The sequence below is a fragment of the Trypanosoma cruzi genome, genomic scaffold, assembly GCF_000209065.1.
Source record: "Trypanosoma cruzi strain CL Brener 1047053516473 genomic scaffold, whole genome shotgun sequence".
Lineage (NCBI taxonomy): Eukaryota > Euglenozoa > Kinetoplastea > Trypanosomatida > Trypanosomatidae > Trypanosoma > Trypanosoma cruzi.
Window position 1 is genome coordinate 212,267 of NW_001849521.1, and position 9,250 is coordinate 221,516.

At 52.9% G+C, this 9,250-nt stretch overlaps 2 protein-coding genes across 2 annotated transcripts, besides 14 other annotated features; both read right to left on the reverse strand.

Moving 5' to 3' along the window:
* Tc00.1047053503759.59 (hypothetical protein, conserved) lies at nt 1–583 on the reverse strand (the record flags this gene model as incomplete). The annotated part of the gene is made up of 1 exon (XM_800789.1): nt 1–583. A coding segment is annotated over one exon (583 nt), but the record flags the coding sequence as incomplete, so codon positions are not given.
* Nucleotides 1–1,189: a sequence feature (haploid, Esmeraldo-like haplotype).
* Nucleotides 653–677: a microsatellite.
* Nucleotides 667–784: a mobile genetic element.
* Nucleotides 667–4,384: a mobile genetic element.
* Nucleotides 1,190–4,339: a sequence feature (areas not merged during assembly with more than two copies in the genome that could not be assigned to a particular haplotype).
* Nucleotides 4,340–5,032: a sequence feature (haploid, Esmeraldo-like haplotype).
* Nucleotides 4,371–4,516: a repeat region.
* Nucleotides 5,033–5,811: a sequence feature (heterozygous, Esmeraldo-like haplotype).
* Nucleotides 5,113–5,133: a microsatellite.
* Nucleotides 5,426–5,454: a microsatellite.
* Nucleotides 5,531–5,565: a sequence feature (T-rich).
* Nucleotides 5,812–9,250: a sequence feature (areas not merged during assembly with more than two copies in the genome that could not be assigned to a particular haplotype).
* Nucleotides 5,903–5,942: a sequence feature (T-rich).
* On the reverse strand, nt 6,034–8,307 carry Tc00.1047053503759.10 (trans-sialidase, putative; the record flags this gene model as incomplete). Its single annotated transcript, XM_800788.1, has 1 exon — nt 6,034–8,307. One exon carries the CDS (start codon nt 8,305–8,307, stop codon nt 6,034–6,036), a length of 2,274 nt encoding a protein of 757 aa, XP_805881.1.
* Nucleotides 8,537–8,565: a microsatellite.

A 9,250-nucleotide genomic window follows, 5' to 3' on the forward strand; every position in this document is an offset into this window, starting at 1 on the left:
GGCTGTAAGAGTAGGTGGCTTTACAGCAGTACAGCGCCAATGCGCAAAGACGAATGTCTGTTCGACTCATGGCGCCCAAATCACCCGTCTCCTCTGCGACACTCACAACAGCGGCAATTGCCTCCTTCGAGGGTTCCAAGACATGCAGAGCCTGTGAAAAACGGCTCAGTAAGTCACGGGCGGCGCGGTCCCGCACCTCCGCGACAACCTGCGGAGTTGTCACCAGTACATCCGCCACGTCATTGAAGTTGTCCATCCCTTTAATAAAGGCATTTGCGTCAAGAATGAGGAGACCCTTTTGGTACGTAGGAATTGCTGTCCCCACCCCATGACAAATTGTCCTACTGACATCAATATGCTCGCGTTCATTACCGCCACCACCTACGGACTCAACGGCAGGAGAAAAAACAACCCGCTTTGGCTCTTTAAATGTTGCCGTAGCATCCCTCGTCTTCTGTGCAACTGCTGCCCACGACATGGCTGCCGCAAAAGAAAAAAAAAAGCGTGAAGTAAAAGTGGAATAAAATCTTCTGGGCCGCAGGCCGAATCCTGCAGTTTCTCGATAATAGAAAACAAACAACATATTAATAAGAAAAGAATGAGTGAAATAAAAATGGATACACCAAATCCTCAAAGTTTAACAGCAAGTAATTATATATATATATACATATATACATCATCCATTAACCACTAGCATGGTGCTTTGTCCTCAGTTAGGATATGAAATATTTATCACCTACGAAATGGCAGACTTTGGGGTCCTCCAACCACAAGACACCGCCGCTCCCCTTCGCAAGTTCCACCCCTTCGCCAAGTCCTGAATTGTAAAAACACGACCGCGTGATATGCCGTCTGCGGGGTTTTCCGCGGACCGCACGTAAGCAAAGGATACCTGCACTCCGCGAGAGTCCAAAAACTCATATATCCGTCGCAGTTCCCACGTCATGGAGTGCGATTTTGTGCTGCCTTTATTCGCCGCTCCTCGCAGCGAAGTGTTGTCCACCCAAACGTCAGTGGTGGATGGCAAAATGACGGAAAAGGCCGATAAGGCTAAGCGTACAGCGCGCGCCTCGGCCTGCATGATAAGAAAACGCTTCCTCTTCATTTCCCTCCGGCAATTTTAACGTCGCCGGAGTCTGGAATAAAAACGGCCCCTTATCCATGGAGCGATGCATCCGCGATGATGGCGGCCGATGCCTTTTCCGTGGGCTTGATGATTCGCTTACGATTGTTCTCGATGATGTGTCGTAACCTCTCGCCCAAACCAACCGCTGACGGCGGAAGATTCGCCGGGGATGTCTCCTGCACAATTCCCCGGTTAAGTGCGGACAATCGTCGTCGCACTACCTTTCTGAAAACGTAGTAGTCGCATAAACGCGTGTCAAAAATGGCAGCCGCGTACAAAAAGCGGGACGCCATAAGCTCCATTTCCGCGATGGTTGAAGAATTGAGCGCCGGCATGGCGCGTACAGACCGGAAAAACTTCTCACTCAGGGATACCGCCCGGTGAGCATGATCAAACCGCACCCCCAGGAAGGTGTACTGCGTGGCGCCCGATTCGCGGCCCTCCCCCATCGTGGCGTGACGGCCGTCCGCATTACGATGCACTTGGGCTTCCCACAATGTCACATCGCTTTTCGACCCTGCAATGCGTATATTATCGATCCAAACGTCGATACGCACTAATGGAGGTGCGGCCCAGAGGGGGTGAACCACCGTCGTCGCCCCGGCGATTGCCGAAGTAATAATCTGGAGAATTTCTGGGCTGGCCTTGTATCCCATTGGGAGCCGTGTCAGCTCCACCAGCGTGCCGTCCTCCACGCGGCATCGAAAGAGATGCCGAGTCTCCCGCGGCAAAAAGACTTTAAAAAAGGATGCCTTTAATTCCACGCAGGAAGCGGCCTCAGCAATCACAGGCGGCAAATAATGGAAAATGCGTAAAAGAGGAGCATTAGCCTCATAAGGGTCGTCGCTGTTCTTGTCGCGTGGCCACGCAATTCATCTTCGTCGTAAACCGGTGATTTTCTCCTCCACAACCGAAAAAGGTATTATCCATCCGCCTGTTATTGTGGACAAAGCGTCCTCGATTATTCCCGCCTTTCGTAACGAACGCGCGTCAGCGGTTGGAATCCTCCGTGAGCCTTAGCGCGCTTTACCGGAGGATTGAGGGAAAGGGGACCACCCAACGAGTCCCCAAACTTGCATGAGCCTCTCCAAGGTGGCCGGGTTCAACCGGCTCATGATCCACTCTAGATTCAATACGGGCACGTTGACTTGCTGTAACGGGATAGCGTGTTCATCTTGTGGAGTGGCCAGTCGCGTCCTTGTCGCGTGTCTCGTAATGGTAGAAGCATGATTGTGATTAAAATCATGGAAAAAACGCTCCTCTGCTTTCAAGCAGAGTTCCTGCTCTTCCGCAGCCTCTCCCTTCACAATAATGCGACCAGCGACGACACCTGGGTCAGCATTGTGGTGTACCTCCCCAAATATCGAACAGTATTCTGGGGAAGGTCGAACGGGTCGACGTGCTTCGCCAACAGCGAGATCACGTGTGGGTCAAAATTGTATGTCTCCACGATTTGAGCGGCGTGCCGCAGCGCACCCCGTTTTATGGAATGCGCCGTGGCATTCCAAGAAGCCAGAGCTCGCTCCAAGTGGGCAGCCGTAAGATTCGTGAGCTTTTCGTTCCGTCAACGTGTCCTGCATAGCTTTATAGTGTCTAACGCATCCCGCCCTCGCAATCCTCACGAACCGCGAGGCGCGGTGGGGATCCGCCCTCGCCGTCTTTGGTGCCACGGACCAATCCAAAATTAAGGTCCCGTCCGCCTCCAGTGTGAAATTGTTGGGGGTTAAGGCCGCAATCCCAAACCAACGACTCGCCGTTATCCACGCAAGTCAAAAAAGAACGCATTCCTTCCAATCGGTCCGGCTGCGGATAAATTGACCCATCCCTTCCTTTGTCACGGGGCGCGCCTGCTTCGTCTCCCATCGCGCCGCAATTTTTGTAACCCCAGAATCACCATGCCCAGCGGGGTTCGATTCATTTCCGACATGGACCGCAGCATCCCGGCGCACTGCGGTCGGGTCGGTGGCGCCACATCCAATATTGCCATCAAAAAGGCCGCGCAGCTCTCCTCGTTCATCGTGCGTTCGTGCGTGCGGCAAAAAAAAAAAAGCGTTGAAAATTGCCCGCTAGGGGCATTCTCTGCTTCCACGTTGACGGCGCCCACATTTTCAAGCCACATCGTTCGCCCTCCTTGTGTGGCCGGCTCAAAGCGGAGATGTCGGTGTTCCGTCGTACCACAGTCGAGCGTCGTTGGCGGATAAGCTCCATTTCCCTTCTCGATGATTGGGTCGGGCAATTCAAAATATCGGGTGGGACATCGGCGGCGCGGTGCGACGCCTGTGGGGATTGGTGGGAGGTGGTGGAATGAATGGGGCTGCCGTCTTCCGCTCCCATAAGCGGCGGGCAGCCCCTCTGCCGTTTTTGACAGCCATCTGCGCTGCGAGCGATTCCTTCTGGTCGTGCTGTGTACGTTGCACATGGATGCGTCGCGTCCACAAATACGACACAATCGGCATCGCAACTATCGTTGCTGTTGCGTGCTTAGGCGGGCGCACAGTTCGGAGATCGGGACGCTGGACTCAGTAGTCATCATCTGCAAATGGAAGGTCTGCAGTAGGGCCCTAAACAAATCCATGAAACGATCGGCAGGATCCCGTTCTGTCTCCAACGTGCGCCTGCACGATAACAGACCGTCAAAGGCTGGCTGAACCTGCGCATCCGACTGGTGCCAATACTTATAACTGTATGCGCTCCGGGGACCAACGACGACTTCGGAGATGCCCTCATTCCATACACGCGGAGCCCAGGTGGTGACGTCCAATGTAAGAAAATCCAGCATTTAACCTTCAGAACCGGAATCCTCTTCCAAGGGGAGGGTGGGGGGCAACGGCAACAAAAAAAATAGGATCTCCCAACATTGCCCTAAGACATCTGAGTGCTGACCAGCCGTCTCTCCCCCGCAAGATTGGGTTGGGGAAACGCGGATGCTGACACACCCCAGGCCATCAAACGATGCGGTTGATTTGGCTGTGTATTTACGTCATCGCCGTGCATGCGTGGGGGCCATCTGGCGGCCCTCTCCGAAAGGTGGGCGCCTCTCGTTGACACGGCGTCTCCGCCTTCCGCAAAAAGGCCGCCAACCACCGCAATGTTAGTTTCACGTGCCGAGCGGTAGTTGAGCGCCTCTTCCTTTTGAAAGTAAATCAGAGCACTCCGAGTCTGTACGTCCGCAACGGCTTTGGCGTAGTCGGTGCTCAAACGCTCCCTCTCAGCAACGACAAGCCCTTGCTTGCCCCCCAACTCCCGGGCCGCCCAACGCTCCGGCAAAACATGTCCGGCACTCGTGCACATAACAAACGACATGTCCAAATACACCGCACAACGGCGTATAAACGCGGGCTGAAAGGATGCGGCCTTCCATGGAGGTCGTGACTCACTGCTTGCATAAACAACGAGACGGCGTCCACACAACAAATGCACAAGACAGCAGTCACCCACCATGCAGAACGAGAAAACCGACACACCGCCACCGCCTCCAGTTCAATCCCGCTGCAAACAGGATACGGCCACGGCCCTGCAGACAACACACAACGCTCACAGAGCCAGCAATCGCCCAAAGAGCCACACGCGCAGGCGGATCCTCATCCAGCCATGAAGCGGCAACCCACTCAGTACGGTCACACGCGGTGCATCACGTCAACAGAAAAAAAGACTCGCGGTGCGCACTCTCTCTCCTCCTTTCTCCTCACGCCCACGGAAGGAGGCGGCAGCTGCACGCAACTGCCAGCACCGAGTACAAAGGAAGCATCCACCTGCACTGCAATGTGTTTGTCCTGCGCGTGTGGCTGTGTGCGCCCACTGCCACGCTCAACAAAGTAGGAAAAAAGGAAGGGGAAAAAAGAGAAGAGGCGTAAAGCATCTGAAGGGACGCACAAACACAAATGCACAGCAGGGGTCCACGGCGGAAAGCAATAACAAATCAAACAACATTCATTTAAAAACAAAACAAAAAAAATTCCCGTTCCTCACATTTTGACCCCACGCACAAAAAAAAAAAAAAAAAAAAAGATTTCCTCCACTACTGTTCCATACACACAAAAAAGAAAAAGTCGTCCTCTATTACTGTTCCACACACACACACAAAGAAAAAAAAAAAAAGCGGCTGGTTACCGTGTGGCCATACCAAGCTGTTTTTTTATTTTGCCCAAAAAGAAAATTAAATAATTACATGTCTTTCAAACGTCTGACCCTCCATGTGTGTCCGCACATCGTTTATATTTCATGGGGTCATCTGCGCGTTGCTGCTCCCCTCAGCCCTTTCATCGGCGCGTGAGTGCGGCCTGCAGAGCACAGTCACTCGTGTGTTTGTGTGTGTGTGTGTGTGTGTGGGGGGGGGGGGGGGGGGTTGAGAGAAGCACGCAGACATGACGGGGAGTCGCGTCTCTCCACCGGAATAGTGAGCGCAGCAAAAAAAAACAAAGAAAAGAGAAGAAAAAAAACACGGCGGCAGGGTGTGGCGCTACGGGTGTCTGCCCGCCCTGACCGCTAAAAACAAAACAAGAGGCAAAGAAATGTGTGCTCCGCCCCACAGGCCCTCGTCGCACGCCCACACGTCACGGCTCCCTCAGCGCGCCGTTCGTCGCGGCCCCTCCTCATGCGTGCAGCAGGCGAGGCGCACAGGGCCGTCGTCATGAGCGTCTCGGTGGGTGTGCGAGTGGAGCAGTTGGGCGGAAACACACGGCACCCCTCACAGGAAGAGCGCAGCAAGAAACAATTAAAAAGAGGGAAGAGTAGAAAAAAAAGAACGTCCATATTGATTGCCCTAAATCATCAAGCAAAAAAGAAGAAAATTAATTAAAAAAAAAAAAAAAAGAAATTATTCTCCACGAAGTAAAATATATTCCTGGCGGTGTGTGTGTGTCCTGCAGAGGAGAGCGCAAGTGTTCCCCACTGAGGCCGCACACTCCTCACGCAGCCGCAAAGCCCCACAGTCCCAGCAGAAGAAGCAGCGGCAGCAGTCCGCTCCCAGCAGACGTCAAGCCCACCACAGCCGCATGTTCTCTGGCGGCAGCTCCCTCCAGAGCTGCCCACCCCGCCAGTGCCTCCCCTGGGCCATTCAAAGTGTGGGCCTTGTCCTTGAGTGCATTTATTTCAGTGGAATTCAGTGGGCGGTTGTACAGAAACACGTTCGTCACCGTCACCTTAGTTTTCTGGCCGGCATCCTCACCGCACGCGCCAAAGCAAAAGCGTACAAGCTCAAGTGGCGCCTCACCTTTTAACGGCACTTCTTCCTCCCCCAGCGAATTACCATTAATGTACACAGAGGCCTTTTTGCCTTGCAGCATGAGTGCCACTTGGTATCCCTTCTTCGGCTCCCAACTGCCGCTCTGTTTTGTTGTCTTGCCTTCGAACATCATCCCCCACTTGTTATCCGCCGTATACGACAGTCCCATGGTATGATTGGAATTAGTGTCCGCCAACGTCGCAGTCAGTAGAGGAGTGTTCCCACTCGGAGTCTCTTCGATGGTCACCGACGCCACAAGTGTGAAGTTGTGGCTCAAGGATACATGACGCACATTATTGGCCCGAGTGTTCACGGACCATGATACCCTGGAGCTAGGCTCCGTCAATTGAAATCCATATCTGACCTTCTTTGCATTAGGCGTCACCGTCGCATTCAGGCAAAGGTACTCGTCGTTCCACGTGTCACCACTGGCCGCACCGGACAAAACTGCCACCAGACCCGCCGTGGGTATGGTCAATTTGGAGAAGAAGGCGTCCTTTTGCGCCCAAGTAATGAGGACGGACTTGATTGTACTCATTTCCTCCGTCAGTCGAGAAAGCGACAAGGCACTGCCTTTATCTTTTTCCCTCTGTTGTAAAAGATGCAAATTGCCATCCGAGTACAACAGTTTGCTGGTGAAAAACCATTTTATACCATCCCTCATGGCAACCGGCCCAACACAAAACGAGCGGATGTTGTCCGTGACCCAAAGATAGAGCGCTCTTTCCGTTTGCTTCTCCGAGAAGTACCCTCGCTGAGTGTACAGCATGACCTTCCTGCCCTCAATGGTCGCGGTGATGAGGGCTTCCACATGAAAGCTCAGATCCAAAATGACTGTCAATTTTGACTTGGTCCACACGCCTGGGAGTGTCCCGATGGTCCCCGTCCACGTTGTCCCCATGTCACGCGACTCGTACACCCTCTGGCCGTCCTCGCAATCAACAATCATGAGAAGTGATCCCTCCCATTCGGTGACGCGAGGGTTAGAGCATTTCGCAGGTGACGTTCCATTCGAAAGCATCCAGTTTGCGCCGTCGTCCGTCGAATAAATGATCATGGAGTGACCCTTATTATCAGCAAACGCAATCACGGGAAACACGAGCGCGCCATTGTCCATCAGAACACCTGAGCCACCAGAAGGAAAAACTCTCTCAAATTTACTTTCGTGAGAAGTAGCGGAAATGTTCACGCTTAACAGCGATTTGGGGTTGTCCCAGCTGATCCGTTTACTCGGCTCGCCGCCCGTAGAATTCGTGACAGTAGCCACAACCAGTTTAAGGTCCAATCTGTCCCAAATCAAATTATCATTGACAGAGGACAAACCAAAGCCTTCCGCAAGAAGAAACACCTTGTCGCCCTTCGCGATTGTTGTGGGATGATGCATAACATCCAAACGTTTCTGTCCATCCGCTGTAGTAAGCACGGTGTGTGCCCTCCATGTGCTTTGATTGACCTTGTCAACAAGAGTGGTCCAGTTCCACGCAGAGTCAATGTACCCCGCAACAACATCAGAGTAAAGGTGCGTAATTGATTGAGCACCGTCTTTTTGGGCGTTCGTGTGACCTTTGGCGTTTGTGTGGCCTTCGGCGAAAGCAGCAATTACTCCACCAGCACTGACGAGAGAGGGTGTAACAAATGAATCCCTCGGCGTACCTGCAGCAGTCCCCTCTTTCGGCAGCACCAGCGTCGTCTGCGGCACAAATAGACCGACTTCCCGCAGCTTATGAATATTTATTAAACCACTCTTCCCATTATTCCCTCCAGCGGCCGCAGCTCCACAGGTGCCGCAGCACATCATCACGACGAGAAGCAGCACAGCGGAAGTAAACACATGCCGGGACATGTTGGGTCTCTGCTGCTCACTCTCTCTTCCTTTCCTCCTCCTTCCGCTGGATCCGGTCACGCGGCGACGGTTGTGTTTGTTGGGTGCCTTATCTGCAGCAACACGTGAGAGCATATAAAAATGTGTGTGTGTGCTGTTGTTGGCGCTTTCAGTGCCTTCGAATCTCACAGTAGCGTTTCGCGTTTGTTTGCTTTCCTTCCTAGCGTGTGTCTGTGTTCAACAAGTGAAGGAAGAAAAAAGCGGCAATACATCAGACACGTCCGTGGGGAGCAGAGCAGAGCACCCATGCGGAGAGCGGGACACAAGAGAATCCGGAAGGAACAGCGCGGAGCACCATCGCCCTCACACACACACACACACACACACACACACCATCGCAGTGCTGCCAGACCGCGCGTGGAAGGATTTGGTCCTCTACACAACAAACGCACACACCGCCCGCATTCACCCACAATGGACAAGAACGAGAAGAGACACACCGCCACCGCCTCCAGTTCAATCCCACGGCCAACGGGATGCGGCCACGTCCCTGCAGCCAACACACAAAGCACAGCGAGCGAACAATCACCCAAAGAGCCACACGCAGAAGCGGGCCCTCATCCACCCATGACGCGGCGCCTCACTCCGTACGGTTACACGGGGTGCACCATTTCATCAATACAACTTATTCTTTGTTCATCCCTTAAAGATGCTTCTGTTATTGGTGGGCCTTGGAACACGATAGAATAAAATGGAAAATGCAGCAACACCATAACACCGCCAGCCACAATGGTTTTCTCATACCGGGCAATTCCACGATTATGCCTCGTATGCAAACACAATTAACATGCTGTATGAAAATCACCCAATGTTCCTTACCAGAAGCCAAACAACTCCACTCCCTCCCTAATTTCTTCGGTCACTGTTATGTTCGATAGAGCTGGGCATTTTTGGAATCTATGTGATATACTACCGCCTGGTGCGGGTGCACCCGCACCGTAGCCACACAAGTATCCAAAAAGATATAAATCCCACCAATAAATTTTTTACCAGAAATCAAAAAACTACCCCTTTCTTC